This window comes from Camelus ferus, chromosome 13, assembly GCF_009834535.1.
Source record: "Camelus ferus isolate YT-003-E chromosome 13, BCGSAC_Cfer_1.0, whole genome shotgun sequence".
NCBI lineage: Eukaryota > Metazoa > Chordata > Mammalia > Artiodactyla > Camelidae > Camelus > Camelus ferus.
Genome location: NC_045708.1, coordinates 47,814,984 through 47,836,459, shown reverse-complemented (window position 1 = coordinate 47,836,459; position 21,476 = coordinate 47,814,984). Strand labels below are relative to the sequence as shown.

General features: G+C 41.8%; 1 protein-coding gene across 4 annotated transcripts in view; it reads right to left on the bottom strand.

Moving 5' to 3' along the window:
- CACHD1 (cache domain containing 1) overlaps window positions 1-21,476 on the bottom strand; it is a 213,124-nt gene that overhangs the window by 47,018 nt on the left and 144,630 nt on the right. For all 4 annotated transcript variants that reach the window (XR_004325118.1, XR_004325119.1, XM_006181264.2 and 1 more), the window contains exons 6-12: window positions 20,321-20,465; window positions 19,242-19,458; window positions 13,569-13,718; window positions 8,462-8,695; window positions 4,318-4,467; window positions 3,498-3,621; window positions 2,565-2,682 (exon numbers count right to left, since the gene is read on the bottom strand). Coding sequence is in view for 2 of the 4 variants with exons in the window: in XM_006181264.2 (XP_006181326.2) it covers window positions 2,565-2,682; window positions 3,498-3,621; window positions 4,318-4,467; window positions 8,462-8,695; window positions 13,569-13,718; window positions 19,242-19,458; window positions 20,321-20,465 (1,138 nt within the window). In the remaining 2 variants the exon portion in view is untranslated. The remainder of the gene's footprint in view (window positions 1-2,564; window positions 2,683-3,497; window positions 3,622-4,317; window positions 4,468-8,461; window positions 8,696-13,568; window positions 13,719-19,241; window positions 19,459-20,320; window positions 20,466-21,476) is intronic.

The window sequence follows — 21,476 nt, the reverse complement described above, 5'->3', positions numbered from 1 at the left end:
GGGAAATTTGCATCTTCCTGGAATTGCTTTCAAGTACTGCTGCCAAGGATATTCAATTAGATTAGCAAATTTAATCCTCTTCCTCCACCCAACAAATTGGGAAGTGACAAAGTGTTCTGAAGTGGCAACGACTATTTCCTTCTTTCCATCTCACACAGGCATCCTTTGAGCCTGCTTCCTGTGTGGCATGTTCTAAGGAACCAAAAGACAAAACGTTTACCGGAATGATCAGAATATAATTTTATAATTCAGTTATTTCTTTAAGAGAGAGAAAAAAAAAATCACTCTAACCACCTAAAAGCAACACTTCATAAATAGTTCTTAGCTGAAAAGGAAAACAGATTTCAGTACAGGTTTTTCTATCATGTCCTTAGCTGAAAAAAGAGTCTCTGCACTGAGGAGCTCTGCAATGTATCCAGGAGAGTTCTCCATGACTGGGGGTGGGGGGGGTGTTCTGTTTTTATCCACTGATTGTCCATAGGATTCGTGCGTTCACATGAACCATGCCTGTGTAACACAGGAATAGTGCAGTATCTTCTGAGAGTCAATATTTCCTCCTGTGTCAGCGTGCAGCTCCCCAAATCCTCAAAGATGGGCTTGAGTTACTCAGTGACAGAGCAGCAGTCTCAACACTGCTAACCTCATCTCTCGTTACATTTGATTCAGGACAATAATCCACCAGTATCTGCCATAGCTATGGATGCTAAGCTAGTTTAACCAGTTATTATCAACATAGATAAGCTAAATCTATTTAAATTATATTTAGTGAAGGAATCCATTTCATTCCTGAGGACAAGATGAGTACCTACTTCCCCCTCTCCCCAAAGTAACTGAAGACAGCTTAAAAACACTTTCTCTTTTTACCGGGTAACCAGGCAAGCCTTTTAGACTTCAATCTCACTATTTGCCACCTCTTTAATTTTTCACTTAACAGTGATATTCTTGACAATTTCAGAACTCTGAGAAAGCTACCACTTCTACCTGAAGTTATTTATATCCATTTGGTTTAAGTAGAGTGACAAGAATTTACCAGCATCACTGAAGAAAGACTGTCTTAAGAAGATACTGCTTTCCAAAATGTTAACATTAGGTTTATTTACTATATAAAGAAGGTCGTAAAATGCCTCCATTTCCTCCTTTCTCTTTTAATGCCAACAAATATTAATGTATAGATCCTTTCCCCGGATGTAACTGAATTGCTTTCAATCAGGGTACACTGTTGGTAAACAATCTCCAACAGCAAATATAAAAGTATTTTCCAATTCAGAATTCTGGTGTCACTCTTCCTGATGTGAAATTTAAGCAATTGGTCTTTACTTTAAAATTGTATAATTATAAAAATAAGGGCAGATGGTGCAATCATTCTCAAAAAAAAATTCCTGAATGTGAGCTGACTCAGAGGGTTTCAAAATAGACTTTAATCTTTTCCAAAATCTGTATTATCAGTAAAATATCAATAGAATTAGGCTTGTGAATGTAAGTTTCTCAAATGGTCTCATTTGTTACTTTGTTAGTTTTCATTTCCACTTTAGAGGTTGCTGTTTCCTTATGATGACACTTCAAGAATGAAACAAGGTCAGAGGACAGTCTAAAGGCACGTCGGATACCCCTGATCCCTATCATCCTATGCAGACACAGTACGGAGCTGCTGAGTTGTCTGCACCCACTGCTAAGCTGGATGCTCCATGAGGGGCAGAGAAGGTATCATCCTTCCTCATCCTTCTCAGCTCATAGTCAGTGTTCAAGAAGCAGTTCTCAAAGGGATGAATAAACAGATGCATTTGGAGTCAACGACAGGCAAAACACCAGATATGGCTGTCCAAGGGGATCTCAAGTACGACTGCATTTTAAGTTTCATGATTAATATTTGATGATAAAAATCCAAGTCCACTCTTCTTTTGGTCAATTACAGCACTTAGGGCCCCATAATAGCATTGTGATGCTATGCTTAGACGAGGGAGTGGAGGACAAAGACGTAAGTAAGGCGGACAGTGTGTGTTAGATTCTATTTCTCTATGACTCTTCGAGGCCTAGCATCTGAACGAGGCTAGTGAAAGAAAGCGGAAGTGGGTACCACAGTTATGGTTAAACTGTCAATCTGCTTGTGATGTCGGGACACAATCTAAATGTGTATTCATAGGGGACTGTTTAAAGAAATTTGGTCCATCTATATAATGCAATACTACAGAGCCGTTAAAGTTCTGTACACACACACACGCACATACACACAGAGATTCATGCCTGTGTGTGAATAATAATTTTCTGGAACTTGATCAAAGTGGTTATTTCTGAGAAATGGAAGGTCCAAGTCAGGAGGGGGAAGGACACAGTTCACTTTCCACTTTATATTTTTTTATATGGTTTGATTTACTCATCATGAACAATGACTGGTTTTATAAACAAAAAAAGGAAAAAAAATAATTTCTGTGGAATTGCTTCTCTTTTTCCAATCACTTTAACACTGATTAGTATCACTGTCGGACTGAAGTTCCCCAGAATTCCCACGTAAGGAAGAAGTCAGAGCCCCGCAGCTCTGCAGGCAAAGGAGGCTTCCTCCCGCTCACCATCTTCCAGGCGTAGCTGACGTTGTAGGCCTCCTTTCCAGTTTCCCTCAGCTTGTTTATGTGCCAGGACAGGGATGAGTTCACAGGGACTGCGATAATCTGGCTGCCCAGAGGGAGGCTGTGTTGGCAAACAGAATGAAATACTTCAGGCAAAAGATAAAATGAAGCCCTTAATTAAAGGCAGGGAAGATGCTCCGAGTCAGTGACCACCTCCTGATTCTGAAAAGCAATGACGCTCATCACTTTTGAAAGAGATAATGTGATATTTTCAATTCTGTAAAAGCATTATGTCAGCTCTGCGCTGAAAACATTCCTTACTCTCTACCCTGCACCCTCCTCCCAATTCTAATTCTTTCCAGAGACTAACTTGTCTCAAATCACTCAGTCATTAATTTACAACCAATGAGCACAAAGACCTGTTTCTCCATAGGTTACCATCTGCCAAAATAATGTATCACGGTTGGAAAAAATCCAATCTGTTCCTTATTTTGAGAGAAAATGTTGTATGATTGCGCTGTCAACTTGGAATGGACACCACTTTGCCAAGTGGTTTTTCTGGCACGCTGTAGAGCTGGTCCTCGACTTAACCTTTTCTTTTGCCAACGTTTTTCAATTTGGTATAACTGGCAAATTTTTTTTTTAAATGAGATAAGATAGATTTGATTTTTACAATTAAAGGCCATGTGAACACAAGAATTTGATTTACAAGACATTTCCCCGAAATAATAGTTTTTAAGAGAACCTTACCTATTTCACAAAGTAAACAAAATTTTGGCTACTATTCTTGGAGAAAAATTACTGAGTATAATTTTGATAGCATTAAAATAATCTATATACTCTTGTTTTCTATTCTATTATAAACACTCATATTTGACTTAATGGGTCCTACTCTCAGAGAAAAACAAAACATGACCACCCTCACCTTTTCCTTACCTTAGGATATTTTGCCGAACCAACTCAAATTTTGGGATATTTTCATAGTGAATGATGTCAGTATGAAGGGGGGGTTCTGACAGTAAATATGGCCTGGTAAGAGATGGGTGCATAAGGGTATACCCTGAAATAAGAAAACAGAAACACATGCTATGGGAAACATGTAGGAAGTACTGATTCTAATAAAAGTGCCCATCATGGGTTTGAAATGTGGGATACTCTGGGATGACTGCCCAACACTCAACTTCTCAGTCTGTAACTCTCCAGTCTAATAAAAATTCAGTTTGTTTTATGTGTTCTTGCATAAAACTCTGGAAGTGTAGAAAGATGTCTTAAATTATCAGACATTTGTCTAATTAAGAATATTTTGGAGGTATTGGTCATTTGGTTTTCATTTTATAAAATGTTCTAATCTATCACGTAAACCTTAATGCCAGTAAATCTAAAGATAACAATAGAGACAAAAAAAAAAAAAAAAAAAAAAAAAAAAAAAAAAAGACAGACAGACCAAAACCCACCCCCCCAAACCACCAAAGAATCACATTCGATGTGTAACTCAACTGTCAAGTCTAATTTTCTGATGTTACAAAATAACTGTTACCTACTTCTCAACACAACACAGAAACAAATGCCTGATTTTCAGGTTCATTCTGCCATCTTTACAGTGTTCTATGAGAAATGAGTAGCTCCAGTCACACTGTTTTTCTATAAAAACTCTCACTTCCCTACTTTATTTGTTAGTATCAGAATAGCTACAGATGCTTTTCTTCAGGCTGTTGAGGAAATCGTTCTTTCCTATGATTAATTTTCAGCAGGTTACCTTTGTCATCTATGAGAAAAGTGTAGGAAGCCAAAGAGTCTTGGTAATACGTCACATCTTCAAGGATGTAAGCCAGGTTCACATCCACACCTACAATTCCCAGAAGGAGGTTTCCAAAATAACAGGGTTTACTCACGGTCATTATCAGACCTAGGAGTTAAAAATGAAAACAATTCAAAAAACAAACAAAACAATTCAAAGGCTAGCAGAGAAGGCACTGAACAAAGACTAAGCACTGTGCTGTGTGCTTGAGTGAATCCTGAAGGCCAGGATCCCCCATCTCAGTTCCGTGCTGAAGAAAGGTTTCCCTTGTGACTCTGTCACCAAGCCCCACCTTTGCAGACAGCATTAAGTGAGTTAGACCGCAAGGAACACGGAGTCCTTTGGGGATTCAGATATCTTAGTTAACGTAAATGGAAGCAAGCTGCACATTCTCCACAATTTTTTCACCTAACAGGATATGACATTCCAGATCAGTGTAAAACGTCAGTGGCACTTAATGCATCATTCTACCTCCCGAAGTGAGGAAGGCCCCGCTGCGTCTGAAAGACCGCTGGACGAGGAATCTCCAAATTCCGGGTTCTAGCCCTACTATATCCCTTGTGTATCATTTATATGACACTAGACATAACTCTGAGCCTTGATTTTCATGTCTATTTAAAGGACACAGTAGTAACTGCCTTACTAATTTCTAGGGGTCATTCAATGAAAGAGCTTATGGATAAAGAAAAGCTTATAAGGTATTACAGTTTATTAACGTATTAATGCATTTTATTGGAAACAGGAAGATGACGGAAAAAAAAAAACCACCTAGAAAGGTACAGAATCTTATTACCTGACCACTTAGAACTCTGAGTAGGTAAAGGAGTCACTAAGTTTTCAAAGGAATGTATTTCTAGTCACTTGGGCTGGGAGTTCGGCATTTGTATGTAAAGGGTCAGGAAATATTTTAGGCTTTGTGAGCCAAAAAGTTTCTGTTGCATACACTTTTTTTGTTTCTTTTTTTAAACAAAGCTTTGAAAATGTAAAAACCCTTCTGAGCTCTTAAGCCATACAACAACAATAGGACAATTAGGGGAACGTTCAGAAGGAGAGGGCAGGAATGGTGGTCAGCGTACAGCCCAGGCATCAGAACGGCTGGGCTCTCCTGGTTCTGCTGCCACCTCTCCCAGTGCGTCTCTTCCTGTATCAGAGGGGGAGCTGAGACAAAGTGATCTCTAGGACCCTAGATTCTGCCGTCCTACGGCTCTAAGTACAACTCAAAACAAAAAGATGGATAACTTCTCTCCAGCTTGCTCTTGTACTTTCCGGTGCTTGATGACACATTCATGCCTTAGCGGCGTATCAGAAAGCCATTCTTCTATCAACACCTAGGAAAGGAATTTGGATAATCTTGAAGAACTTCTACAGAGACACCGTGTTTGATGTAAACTCAAAGTATTACTGAGCTGCTGTGACTGCAAAGGCCAATTGAATGCATCACTGGTGCATCACTGGTGGAGGAAGAAGCGGATACAACACTGAAAAACTCTGTGAAACATTACGCCCGGTTATAGGATAAGTAAGCTCTGGGGATGTAATGTGCGGTACAGGGGCTACAATTAAGAACACAGGATTGCGTATTTGCAAGTTGCAAAAAGAGTAGATCTTAAAAGTTCTCAACACAAGAAAAAAACTTGTGAGGCGATAGGTGTTAACTAAGCTGATTGTGGTAATTATCTTGCAACATATACATGTATCAAATCATTACGTTGTACACCCACCATTAATGCCACATTGTATGTCAATTATTTCTCAGTAAGACAGGAAAAAAGGAAAGTTATACAATGGGTGGCTATAATCGTTTCAGAAGCATTCTTTAAGCAGTCAACATTTAGAATGCTATCTATCAGTTTTAAAGCATTTAAAGATAATAGGTTTTTAAGAAGGTTTTCAAAATGCCTCTCGGAGGAGGTTTCTGCCCAGGTGTCTCTGGACGAAGGGGTCATAAGTGGCGGCACCAGCAGTGCGAGGGCCAGCAGGGAGACAGAGGTCGTAGTCCACGCGCCACACTCCCCTGGGCTTCAGCCTAAGATTAAAGCCATTTTCAGAGAGCAGTAAAGTACAGCAGACATACTCTAGAGACCACACGCTCACTTCAAATTTCTATTCTCCACTGTATACAGAGAGCAAACCTGATAAAAGAAACATAGTCTTACTTTTCAATTATCCTATTGTGGCAAATAAAATATGCTAAGCTCTTGCCACACTTAATGAAACCCCCAAATGCCCTCCCTACTTTAACCTAAAGCACACAGACTTGCATTGTAAAATAAATACGTACAGTAACTGATATTTTAATCTGCAGAGGTTTTGAATTAGAGCCAGGTAAACACAAGTTTCCCTAGGTGCCCCGTCCTCTTGTCATGGAGTTAAAGGGGTCGTCACCCAATAATTCTAGGGACTGAAGATGTGAAGATGAAAATGACACACGCTAGTAGGGGAATGCGACAGACCAGTAAACCTATCTGAAATCCACTGCACAGGAGTCATAAATCGGGCCCGGAGGACTAAACTTTGGAACACATCAGCCAACAGGGAACCAAAGATTTGCACATAATTTGATTTAAAGCATTCACGGTAGCTTTCTGACTTGCAGAGTAAATTTCAGAAAGGGTTCTACTCTACCTGACACAGCTAACAGGAACAGAATTTGATGGCATAATCCTTGGTGCTTGTATAGGACTCAGCTTCTACACCTGTCTCTGTTCCTTCCACACAGAATTATCATGATTCATTTAACCGTCTTTGTCTTATCAGACCTGAATGCTTGTTGAGGGTGGGATATGTGTCTCACCCAGCACTGCCTGACAGAGCTTGGCTGGCATGCAGTCATGATGGTTAAACGCATAACAGGTCACTCGCATTTAAGACTTGACATTTCCCTGTGAAAGGAAATAGCCTTATCTAAAGGTGGGACTTTTCTATTCTATACACACCTGTGGGCTCTGTCAGAAACAGGAAGGAATAAAAAAAAAAACTGAGGTGTAGCAGTAGCTACCATGTTTCTTCCTTACAGTAAGAACATGTTTACCTAATTTCTAGAAAACGTAGTCTCTGTAAGGCTTGTTATCTTTCACACATGACGTTTCTCTGAGTATCTATTTCTGAGAGTTCCTAGTTAATGGAACACAAAAGCAAGACCTCATACGGTGATGCTGTCTGCCTAGTAATTAGCTGCCTCTTCAATTTTTTCTATCAAGAAAGAAGAGAGGGAAGGATGTGAGGGGAAAAGATAGGCAAGATGAGGAGGAAAAAAAAAAAAAGGTTGTGTTTTTGCTGAGCACACACTGTTGGCCAGGCGTTGTTGGAGGTGCTTTACAGACACCAGGGCATTTCATCTTCTCAACTGCTATGAGGGAAACATTCCCTCTCCCATTTAAAGACCAAAAAAATTTAATTAGGTGAGGGTTAAACACTCTACCCACTATCATATTATGGGTAACTTGTGACATGAGGATGATGATGATAGTAACAATAACAAGGATAAAATAATCAATAAATTAAGCAAGGGCAGTCATTATCATTGAGAGGTAGGCTGGGCTCTAATAGGTCTTATAATCCTGGTAACTGAAATATTTGTTACATAAAAGATGTCATTTTAACAGGTGACCAAATGTGAATTAATGAGATTAAATAAATTAGCAAGGATAACAACTTAAGTGGTAGAGTGGGATCTGAAATCCTGTCAATACCAAGCCCGTATTTGTTTGACTACATCGTATTGCTTTGCCTTCGAGGCTGAATCCTAAGCACCTTATTTATTTATTTACCACTGCTCCACAAAATTACTCTTTAGTTCCAATTCACTAACTTTTAGATATTGGGGAATCCTCACAAAGCTTCCCAAGTAGATAAACCCATTGTGTCGACCGAGGCTGGGACAATGAGGAAGAAACAGGGCTGGGGATACAGTGCCACCAGGTAAATGACAGGGGGCTGGCTGCACCACGCTCTGACCGGGGAAAGGCATGTCCACTCCCGTGCCTGTCCAGACCCCCTTAGAGCTCACATGGCGAATAGCGAACGACATTTAAAAGTTACTGTCAGACGTATGTCCATTGCTTTTCCCCTTCCTTTAGTAGGAACTTTTCTCCAAACTTACCATCCCCCATCTCGTCAGAGAAAGGGAGGCTGAAGACAGCTTCATCAATCATCCGGTTGGGCAGGTTGGTGTAGAACCTGCCAACCGTGGTCTCCAAGTTACTCAACTGGTTCAGCACCATCATGCTGCCCTTAATCACCGGCACGGCCGCCCGCTCCAGCACGCCGTACTTCCCCGAGTTCTGCTCAGCCAGGTCTCTCAGGAAAGCCAGCTCTTTCAAACCAGTCACCCCGTCTGAAACAGAAAGCCCAGGGAAGACAGGGTGAAACAAAATGGTGTGTGTCGATAAAATAACTTTGCCATTTAGATCCAACAAAGGTCTAGATGACGTCTTAACAATGCCAAAGGGGTCTCTGCAGAGACAACCTGGACTCGGGACGCAGATACCAGTTCCTGCTGAGGCACAAAGCCTGAGGCTCCACCTTTCCTCAGACACTCAAGAGGGCAAAGGGAGCCTTCAAAAGGCAATGATGAAAAACACATGAGTAAATATAAAAGCGCCCTATTCAGCAAGGATGCTCTTCCCTAGAAGGTTAATTATAAAATTTAAATTGCTTTTCTGCCTTTAATATTTGGAAGCGAAAGTAATGATTAACAAGCCTGCATTTAATTTAAATTAGTAGATGAAGTTGTAGGAGCTTTAAAGGACAGAGGTTTACCATTTCATTTCTTACCTCTTTGCCTATTAAATACTTGCCAAATTCTCATGCAACTAAATGAAAGAATTATGGATTGTATTTAGTGATGCCTCCAAACCCTGTTTCTTTAAGCTCATTTTAATTACAAATGTTTTCATGCTTTATGTTGTTAGGATAATACTGGGTTTGATTTACTCAACATATATTTTTTATGTTTAGAGAGTTTAAAAATCTTTGTAAAAGATTTAGGCAGACTGGGATGTACTGTCCTACAACATCTGTAACCTATAGCACAGAAATAAATCTAATAAACCCTTTTTAAAATTTTGGTTTGCTATTGTTGGAACTCAGTCAAAAGGATTAGTAACTGATCCCATATGGGTACCACTGTAAACAAATTCAAATGATTTCAGTCACTACTGAGATTCTACTGATGAGTTTTTAAAAAGTTTTGCTTCATGTTCTTGAACTGTTTAGTCATTAAAAAAAAAAATCTGAAGAGTTCACGGATCACCTACCTTACGGGACTTTATCATTTCTAAATTGGAAGTGTACACACTTCCACCTTGGAAGTCCATTTCTAAAGTCATCCCAGGATCTAATGGATGTAATTTTTTTTCTTAACAGATTTTATTTAGATAATTTGGAATTTGCTCCACTCAAGCAATGCTAAAAGTAACGTCAGAGCCAGATTATTGTCGCCTTTGTCTGACAGAGAGTTGAGATGAGAAGTGAGTGAGTGGTATACTCCAGAGTAAAAGACAACACAAAAGATGCGACTGATCCCTGATCTTCTACCTTAAAGAAGCTCAAAGAGGTGAGTGATAAAAGGAGACAACTCAGTGCATTAAATACATTTCCTTTCTTTGTCATGTACTGTTTGGCTCTCTCAAAACGTAAAAGAAAAGTAACAAACAGAACACCTACTAGACAAAGAAGAACAGTGTGGGATGAAAGATATCAAAGATCCAGTATTTTATGTTACTCCATTGTGAAACGTTAAAAAGGGGTGGCAGACTGGATTATTCTATCATCAACATGGTGATGCTGGACACATTTCCCAGAATCTCACTTTTTGCAATGCTTCCAGGTCAAAGGTGGCCAAAAGTGAAGTGTTGTAAGATTTGAGAGGTTAAGTGAGAGATGTTAAGAGACAGACATGAAGGACCAGAATGTTCCAGTTCATCCCACTCTTCTGATTTGTGTTCAGTTCCCTTTCCCACCTGCTGGCTTACTCAACAAGGGCAACCCCAGGTCCACTCCAGATGCTTCACTGAGAATTCACAGGGTTAGCAGCCAGGAAGAGCCAACAACCTCTCACAGACTTCTGCACCAGACCTCCTAAGTGGTCTTCAGTGTTGCCAGCTTCCAGACATCCCTGCAAGCTCCAACTTGTCTACCCAGACCATAGCTGGTTAATAAACTGAGTTGTCAACTCCTCTTTCTGCATCTTTACTCTTCCAGTTTTCCCCACAATTGTGTACATGCTTTGTGTACGTGCTTATTTTTTCTTAATTGAAATATTGTTAATTTACAATATTGCATTAGTTTCAGGTATATAGCAAAATGATCCAGTTATAGATATCTTTTTCAGATTATTTTCCATTATATTTTCCATTATGACAAGATACTGAATATAGTTTCCTGTGTTATTATAATAAATCCTTCTTGCTTGTCTATTTTATGTATAGTAGTTTGTTAATCTCATACTAATTTATCCCTTCCCCACTTCCCCTTTGGTAACCATAAGTTTGTTTTCTATGTCTGTAAGCCTGTTTGTTTTGTATATAGTTCATTTGTCTTATTTTTTAGATTTCATATATAAGTGATATCATATAATATTTTTCTTTTCTGGTTTACTTCACTTAGTATGATATCCTCTAGGTCCATCCATATTGCTGCATATGGCAATATTTCCCTTTTTATGGCCGAGTAATATTCCACTTTGTATACATATGAACATACCATATCTAAGGCCAATCATCTGTAGATGGGCACCTGGGTTGTTTCCATGTGTTGGCTATTGTCAGTAGTGTTGCTATGAACACTGGGGTGCATGTGTCTGTTCAAATTAGAGTTTTTGTCTTTTCTGGATATAAGCCTAGGAGTGGGATTGCTAGATCATATGGTATGTCTATTTTTAGTTTTCAAGGGAAACTTCACACTGTTTTCGATAGTGGCTACACCAATTTTCATCCACACCATTTATTCTAATAACAAGTTTGTTATACTGAAATTTTCACAATGGCTCTGCTTCCTTCTCTGAGCCCTGACTGATAGAGTGAGGGAGTGTGTCAACCTCCGGGAACAATGTTCAGAGATCCCTCTTAGAGAGGAGGAGCACTTGTGGTGACGATGTGTGTCTGGCTAGATTAAGGGGAGAAAGAGAAAAGATGAGAGTGGTTAGAGAGAAGTAACCTAAAGTCTTAAAGAATGGAATTATCAGGGGCACAGCAGGTGCACAAGATACTTGTGGAAAGACCTAGGATCACTGAAGGGATGGATGACAGCAGGAGAATTTCTTTACTCAGTATCTGCCTGGGTAGACCTTCAAATTGAACGGACAAGAAGTGATCACTTCCTTCTCTGTTTCCTTACTCCTGTCCTCTTGCATTTAATCCACTTGCCTTGTCTGTCTTCCTCAGTGGATTAAAGGCATCTTGGAGACAGAGATGTTGTATAATACAGCTCTAAAACCTCAGTGCACTATGGTGCATCTGGTAGGTGCTCAATGAATTTTATTCCACCTTTACTGTCTCCTTCTCCCTCCCTCCCTCTCAAATGAAACAAGCTAAACTGTAAGCAGAAAGAACAACAGGTACCCAGAGAGAACAGGGTATGTATCCCAGGCAAAAACAGACCAAGTCCCCCGACCCTGGCTGTGCTTATTGCTCAGAGTAGAGAGAAAACCAAGACATGGTTCACATTAGAGAGGCTCCCATTCTCGGGGGAAGTGGTGGGAGAAGGAGGGGAGCGCAGATGTGAGTGCGTCACCACGGTGTGATGCGGGATGCACAGAAGAGGAGTAAGCACAGCATGTGGGAGGGGGACAGGGACTCTGGAACGGAGAGCTGGCCCCAGATCAGGACCAGAGCAGGAGAGAAGCACCCCCACCTCTGGGCTGTGCTGTCTGAGACGGGAAATCACACAGTCTTTCCATTCACTCCTCCCACTGGCACTGAGGACCTTTTATTGATCAGGTACTGTGTGAGGAACTCTCAGCACATCTTCTGTGTTTATTATCACTGCAGCTTCATGCACATTTTGTTATTTCCACTTTACAGGTAAAACTGAGGCCCTCAAGAGATTAAGCCACTTGCCATGAGCCATACAGCTAGCAAATGGAGACTGAAACAGAGAACCTCTAGGCACCAGCCCCTGTGTTCTTCCACGTGTATGCAGCCCACAAAGTATCTGGAAAACGGTCATGCTGGCCAAAACACAGAGTCCTGGGCCCCATCTAAGAGGGTCTGAATACAAATCTGTAGACACTGCCTGGGAGTCTGCATTAAAAAATTAGTCTCCAAGTAATCTTTATCCCGTTAAAATATGAGAACCAGTGTCCCTAAAGCCACATGGTTCTACATGGAAGTCTGGAAGTGGGTGGGGGAAACAAAAGACCACAGGTGGGAAGGGCTGCTGGATCAAGACATGGTCTCTTAACAAGGGGATGAGGGCACCTTGAACACTGAGGACAGGGGCCCAGAGAGGAAGAGGACAGATTGCTGTGCATTAACAGGTGGGCAGAGGCTAGAAAACTGGGCTGTCATCAGATTGAGGATGGTTAAATTCTGGAAGGAAAACTATTGAGTCTTTTCTCAGATTTGGCAGTTTACTAAACCGTCTCACATACTGTCTGATTTCACAGTGACAGAATCAACTTTAATGAGCACCTAGCACATGCCCGGCTTTGTCCTGGGTGTTCCCTGTATGTGGGGGCCAGTCTTCAACAAGCCTGTCCAGTAGATCGCTCCTAGCTCCCTGACACAGCTGAGGATGGGGAGGCGGAGAGAGCGGCCAGAGAGGCTTCTGGTGGTGACTCCGCAGGAAAATGTGATAGTCATGGGCTTGTTTATACAGAGAATCTAGGTCAGTACTTTGGTTTCCTGCAGCTTAAATCCATGAGATAGGTTAATAACCTCCATGCAGGCTCAAAATCCAATAAAATAAAGGAGAACGGGGGAAAAAAGGGGGGGAGCTGTACAGAACCCTGTGCAAGACCTCATACCTGGAGAAGGCTTGGAAATGAGTGCTTGGCTGGAGAGCAAGACAAGGGGAAAGGGACGTCCCAACACACGACCTGAGTTATCCACACAAGGGAGAGAAGACGGGCTTGGGGAGGAATCTGCGTCTTACACCCTCATCAAAGCACACTGTGATGGTTCCTTATTTATTTATTTATTTTTTTGAAAGCAGCATGCACTTAGAACTTTCATCCGAAAGAAAAAGAATCTCCAAACACTACCTACCATTCATGAGGGCGTAGGTGAGAATCATTACGGAGTTGTTGAGAAAGCTATTTTCTTCATTGATGACACGGAGAGTCGCCTTTTTATCTTCCTCTGAAGAGTCCTTTGATGTGATACCGGCTGACAGGTAAATTATGACCATGTCTGTATCTAAACAAACACATACAAACTGAACGTTGCATCGGAGCCAGGCCAGCGGCAGCAGTTCAGCTCCTCTCCCACCTCCCCCGGACCCCACAGCCTTGAGGACCTGCCCGGTCCCCACACCTGCCCACCTGATGCCGGGGCTCTCATCTCCTTGCCTCTGCTCCTCTTCCATCCTGCCCCAGGTGGGCCCCGGGTCCTCACTGACCCAGCGTCAGGTAAGGGGATGTTCCTAATGAGTTTACTAGGTAAGAAGGTGGTTCCTTCAGCCATCCACGGCTGTGGCAGTTTAGCCATCCAAACGGACATCCCTCCTGCCTTCTGGAATGGAGGGCTCAGAACCTTGATTTATCCTTTTCTCAGTGACTCAGGGTCTTCACCAGGAACATACATTTGGGGGGTGGGGACTAGGCTGCAAAATGATGGTTCTTCCAGAGACACACAGGGTTATCTGTCTCTATACCAAGTAGCTCCCCAAACATTTATTTTTAAAACTCATCAATGCAGGAGAGCAGTAAAAACATGGACACAGGAGCCAGGCTGCCTGAGTTCATATCTCAGCTGTGCTTTCAAGCTGTGGGTGACTTTAGGTAGATTTCTTAACCCTTCTACACCTAGACTTCCTTACCTACAACAAAACTGGGATAATGACAGCATTTATATCACAGGGGCGCTGTGAGGACTAATTGGCTAATTTAAGAGTGAAAGCAAAAGGGTGATGGTAAATAGATGATAAAAGAGAAAAGAAACCTCAACACAAACACAAAACAAAAACAAAACCCCTGTCTTGGCCTGAAGCAGCACCTATGACTCCAGAGTAAAACTATGCGCCAACTACAGTGAATGGGCAGAGCAGCTAAGTCATTTTAGCTCAGTGTGAAAAACTCCTTTCAAGAGGATTTAATAAAAAATAAAAGTGGTGCATTTCCTAACAGTAAAGATGCAGAGGCTGAATGACAGCTTTAACGGAAGGGGGTAAGTTAGCGAGCTGGACCTTTATATTGTCTTTCTAATCTGAGGTTCTCAATCAATATACATTTTTAAGACATCCTGCACAGAAGTTTGCCTTTTTACTGAGAAATAATTATTGATATGGTATATGCTTATTGTGACAGAATGCAGCAGCAGTCATGGGGAGTCAAGAGATGGATTAAATTAGAGAAACACAGTGGCTTCCACCTTGTGTGCTCTGTCTCAGGGAAGCCAGAGAGCACATGGTGAACTGGCCTATGAGAGGCAAGGATGGAGGCCCTTAGAATGGAGTCCACCACCAAGCGTGTCAGTGAACTTGGAAGCTGATCTTTCCAAGTTGAACTTTGAGATGACAGCGGCTCTGGACAACACTTTGACTGCAACCTCGTGGGACACCTGTAGCCAGAGGCACCCAACCATGCTGTGCCCAGATTCCTGATCTACAGATACTAAAACAATAAATGTTTATTGTCTTAAGCCACTGAGTGTTGGGTAATTTGTTATCCAGGAATAGATAACGAATACAGTTATCCTTTTAAAAATTATCCTAACAATGATGAGGATACAATGACTAAATTTTCTTCCACTTGTAAATTTCCATTTTAGACGCTGAAGCATCCTTTAGATGCAGCATTGAACAGTTAATTACTAAGACTTAATATACAAGCAAGTCTTAAAAGTCAATTTTGATGCTTGAATAATTCTCTAATAAATACTAACTGCAAATCTAATTTGCATATTTATTCAACAGAAATTAGGAAGTGAAAACTGACCCAAAAAATAATCATAAGCTAGGCAATATCTCTGTCTTAAATTAGGTGTCAATCTTTTTCCAATGCTGGAAATATACTCCTGTAAATTATTTTTCTTGGCTGCTAAATAGCTCACTTTAGCTTCAGACTGGGAAAAAAACTACTACTTGACTCCCTAGTAGGTGGAATACAGATACACGATGAAGCTGATCTAAAGTATGAGACAAACCATCATCCAGGGCAAAGGCACCGGGTGTGATAAATTCCTGGATACCTGTAAGACTGACCTAAAATGAACCCTTTGAGTTTTCTTACTTAGCTTTCTGACTCTGGATTAAATACACTGTCACTGAGAGCTGGCTTCAGGCACAGGCGCATGACTGGACAGCCAGAAGGTTTGCAGCCTGCGATTCCTTCAGCTGCTGAGTGTATTTTCTTTCCACCCCCAAAATAAGACATACACTTTGTAAGCATCCTCATCATCTCTGCCCAGCCCCCGACTCTAATCCTGTCCTATCCTTAGGCAAAATTGAATTTTTTTTTTATTTTTATATATCAGACCTGCCAAATTCGGTCTGATTTATTATTATTATTATTATTATTTTTACTTACTAGGCTATTCCTTCTCTAGCCGCTCATGGGGATGTTAAGCCTTGTGATTCATAATGTTAGGGATGAGTAATTATAGGGACTTGGGGGCAGAGCAAAGACATAGCATATACCTGGAAGAAAATACAACACTCTTCATTTCACAAGTCCCCATCTAAGCCACCAGCGTACCTTGGGGTCAATTAACAAACAGGGAAGAACAACTCAAATTTGGGCTTCGCCCACACCGTTAGATCCCCACTCCTAACCATCTTATTCCTTCTGCTACAAAATGACCCCTCAACCAGTTGCCCCTCCAAGCAAAGCCAGAACAAACAACCCAAATGTGCTGATGCCATCAGTTATAGATCTACCATGGGACTGAAAGAGAGTCAGCATTGGATAGAAGTTTCAGATTTTCTGATTAGTACAAAGCAAATCAGTACAAAGCCACCACGATTTATGCCATGTGGCTTTTATTCATATGGCCACCAGCGTGGCACAGACACTTTACTTCCATGCGCAGACTAGTCCTTACAATAACCCTACAGGGTAGGTCTTACTCGTTGGAATAATCCCCCCCTCATGGCCTTTCAAACAGCACCAGGTGCACAATAGATGCTAAATAATTGCCTGTGGCGTGAACATGAGTAATGATTTATTTAGAGTCCAAGCTCCTAAGAGGAGTACACAGGCCCCTCACAACGCTGTAGCCAAAGCCACCAACGGTCCGTGGACACCTTTGGGCTTGGAGTCAACTTAGAACATCTGGGGTGTCTGCTCCCCTCTAGCCAGAGGTAGAAGTCTTGTAGGAAACTGAATATCATAATAACTACGGTTAATGTTTATTTAATATTCATGATGGGACCCTGCACCTTGTTATCACCCCCAGTTTGCAGATGAGGAAACGAGGCCTGGAGAAATCAAATAATTTACACAAGTTTACAAGTTTAGAAAAATTTCAGAGTAGGAATTCGAACCCACATTGATTGAAATTCAAAACCCACACACTTAACTACTATACTACATCGAGAGCACCTCAAGCCTCTCCTTAATAAACTGGGTAATGCTAATTCCTGGAGTGTTTTCTTTTATGCAATCTAATTTGGATTCTTTTTCCTCTGATCTGCTAGTAGAAGCTGTGAAGTGGAAGCTGGTGAGTTAAACTTTAAAAGCATCTCACGCGGACTAAAAATGACTGTCCTGAGCATTTAAAAACCCATGCCATCAAAATTTGTCCAAGCCTCTGATGGTCACTCTTCTTACCACATTTTCGCTCACCAACATTAAGAAAACACCCAAAAGCTAGAGAAATGTTTTCCCTCAAAGCGGCCTTCTGCGAGTGTGCAGCACAGGTGGGTTTGTAAGAAGAGGTTTAATGAGGTCTCTAGTCACAGTTTTAAAGCTGGAAGAAATGTCAACATTTGAAAATCAAGGGATTTCACATAAAAATTTCTGGCTTCTCTTAAATCAGAAGATCTGGCAACACTGGACAGGTATTCCTGCAAGGCAATGAGGCTGGACAGACGATCCGCAGCCTTCCTGACAGAGCACGCGCCCTCCAGCTCACTGCACTCCCCAAACAATCCTCATGCTCGCAGGACTGCCGCTCACTGCCTGGCCGCTGCCAGTCTAACATTTCTCTCCATTACTTAAACAGTGTAATAATCAAATTTGGACTTAATCTCTAACGATGGTTTGATGACTGAAGAATCAAGCAGACAGAGCACATCTGGTGAGGAATGCTGACAAGCAGCTGGCAGCTGGTAAATGACCAACTAGCCAATCTGTCTGGAATACTTGAGAGGTCAGCCTTATCCTTTGGTCTTACTGAATTGTGCACAACTTTACCCTCAGCCATCCTGGAATACCGGTTTGTGGATAGCTGGTGTTTGCCGAGGCTGGTGGGCAAAATTCTAAGATGACCCCAGTGACCCACACACCTCGTGAGTGTGGACATGAGCAGTAATTTGCTTCTGACCATATGAATATGGCAAAGATGATGGATATCATTCCTGGGACATATACGGCAAAGATGAAGAGATTCTGCAGATGCAGTTAAGGTCTCTAATAAGTTAATCACAACGGCGAGTAACCTACTTAAATCAAAAGGGAGAGTGAGCCCTATTAGATCAGACGTACCCTTTAAAGAGGGTCCAAGCCTTCCCCAAAGTCAGGGGCTTGAAGAAAAGATGCTATCTCTGAGTTTTACAATTGCCAAAAATGAATTCTGCCAGCCGCTGAGCTTGGAAGAGGACTCTGAACGTCAGATGAGACCACAGACCTGGCTTATACCTAGACTGCAGCCTTGTGTGATCCTGACAGGGGAGAGGCTCAGTAATACAGGACTCCTGACCCAGGGAAACTGAGATAATAATAATAAACTGTGAGATAACAACACACAGAACCATCAAACTGATTCGCCCTCCACCATCATTAGTTGTAATAATTACAGCAGCTTCCATCTTTCAAGGGCCCACCATGTGCCAGGCACTGAGCTGTGTACTTCTCAATGTTGTCTTAGTTTTAATGCAGACACACTAATGAGCCTGAAAATATATGCTTTAAATTTATCTCAATAGGATACATTCATTAAAAAAAAAAAACCTGCAGACAGATTTTCGAATATAAAAGAGAAAATGACATAGATTCCTTTCAGCGGTTTCAAAGCATGTGTCTTATTTCAAATTTCCTTCCCTTTACTTTAGCAGGCATCCTAATTCCAGATCTTCTTTAATACATGAAAATTAAATTAGGGTGCCTTTGTGCATTTGAAGGGCTGTGCTCATCTACATGACAGCTGGTTAGGAGGAGGAAGGATCAAGGCAAGAATTCCGGCTGCCCATTTCTGCACAGATGCGTACAAGCAGACATCCCCTCAAAGTCACTGAGGAGGCAAGGCTAACAATTAGCATTAAAAAGGATGTGGGCATTCCCCTAGGAAATAAATGGGAGTATGTTCTTAATAAAGGGCAGGAAGAAGAGGCTCCGTGAGTGAGGAAATCATGCAGATGGAGTACCTTTGATTGGAAAAGATGAGATCAAATCTGGTAAGATCCTAGTATGAGATGACCATTATGACAGCACAAGAACATTTCATCCCGTCAATTTAGAAAAAAAATACCTCTAGACATAGTTGTGTGATCAATTCACAGTATTATTTCTATTGCCATCCTGTATCTATTAGTTTATGAGTCCTCTGAGCAAATGCACTTACTTGCTTGGAACTTGGTGTTATTGTTTGTGCTTCGAATCAGCTGGAATGCCTTTTGGAACCCCACCGCGTGCTGGGTAGGGCTGTCCAAAGACTTGACGCTGCTAACAAAGGTGGACATTTTCCTTTTGGTCTCACTGGTGGCTGGAGACAGGAAGGTCTTATAGCACTGGTCCAGCGAGCAGGTCCTGACGGTGTCTGCCACAGTCAGCACAGAGATCTGGAGGGGGGAAAACAAAAAAAACTTGTTATCCTGCCAGGGAAAGGCTTTTTTACGTTTTGGAAGAGCCCAAGGAGTGAGAAGTTCTACACAACAGTTTTGGAGAGTTTAAAAACAAATGCCTGGAGGCATAAATCTATTAAATTTGAAGATGATTAGGTAAGGACTGGTAAAGGATAGGGACTCCAGAGTTTGGTTTTTGTTCCAAAATGAAGTCAGCAGTATGGTGTTCATCTAAACATTAAAAACAGTATTTCACACAGAGAAAAATTTTGGCAAGTACTAACAGTTTTGATTTTCCAACTGGAAGTGAGGGTAAAGGCATAGGGTGTATGTTTTAAGCAACTAGATTAGTGAGTAAAAAAACCTTAGGAGCTGGAAAAGTCAAAATGATGCAGCAGAAAATGTCTAAGGGCAACAGATCATTGCTAGCTGTAAACACACCTATCTTTGAGGTGTCCTGGAGATTGGTAAACCTCTAGCAGCCTTCTTGTCTCCTTTCCTTCCATCAATTTTGAGATAAAGTCCAGCCATCCACCAATGTCCAAGCCTTCGCCCTGTTCCTCCTTAATATAATTTCCACTGTGAAAGTCACAGCTAATTAGAAGTCTTAACAGGAGCCACAAAGGAAATGCAAGACTCAATTTGGTGGGGGTGGTTTTAAGAAGAGATTTGGAACCAGTGTTGGCAGCTGTTTCCTCAAACACTAGAATAAAAACTAAACCACTCTCTTTTCTCAAAGTCATTCTTAAGGATGGACTTAAAGATATGTATCATAAAACAGAAAGTACTTTAAAAAAGGTATTCAGGAAAGACTCAAAGCCATGGGGCAGGGGGCGGAGGCCACTGGGATCATGGTCACCTTATCATGTTCGTCGATGGCGCTGAGGATGACCTGGGCAGCGTCCTTGGCGATCTGAAGCTGGGTGTCTGTGACGGAAGCCCCGTGGTCCAGGATCACTACTATATGCTTTGACTGTGGCCGGACGGTAGAGACGTAGATAGGCCTAGAAGAGGAGAAGCTCTCTGGGGTCAGTCCTGGTTTAGGTTGAAGCCTCAACCTGACACAGCTATGAGAACAGAGGGGCAGGCACGTTGGTCTCCACACGTTTCTCTGGGGATGGCACAGGATGGAGAGACCAACACAGAAGGAGACACTATCCTGGTGCACAGAAAACACCTCAAGACAACCATATGTTTCTGCAGAACAGGGATTGGTAACTTAGGTTTTCCAAAGACAAAAACAACTGGGAGAAGGTTTTAAGAAGCCAACACTTTGCAAGGCTGGCTTTTTCAGCACACGTGAAAGTCCAGCCTCTCAGCTGCAGGGGGTGATGCTGTTCACCATTACCCCACATTCTGCCGTAGGAAATGGAGCCGGTGGCCCCACGGGCGGCAGAGAAAGCACAGCAGGGAGAGGAAAAGTGCACTTGCCGGTGCTGGGTCCGCTTCTGCAGACTTAGAGAGAAGCTTGGCTAAAACCAAGGCAGCCTGTAATCTGTGAGCATGCTGAGCAGCACTGAATAGCAAGTTTGGTTTCTCTCTCCACAGACAAAGGCCATTGCTACGAGGGCCTTTTTCCTTTCTGTTCTGAAGCAATTTACACAGGTCAGCCACCAAAAGGCCCCTTATCTGAGCATTTAAAACCATGCCATCAAATTTGTCCAAGCCTGTGATAGTCACTCTTCTTGCCAAGTTTTTGTTTGCCAACATTCAGAAAAGGGGGTGGGGTGGATGGGGGAACTCCAAAGGGGAAATGCCACCTTCTGCTAGTGTGCAGCGCGGGCAGATTTGTGAGAAGAGGTTTAATGAGGTCTCTATTCACAGTTTTAAAGCTGGAACAAATTAGAGGGAGCTTAAGAGAGCAAATCAGCCTCGAGAGAATTCTCTCCTTTATTGACACCCCTAAAACACTCGATTTTTCTGTGAAATCTTAGATGCCAGTTGAGTCACAAAAGCCTGGGCACAAATTGAGAAATACAGGCAAGGTACCAAAAAACTCAAAATCGGGCCAAGTT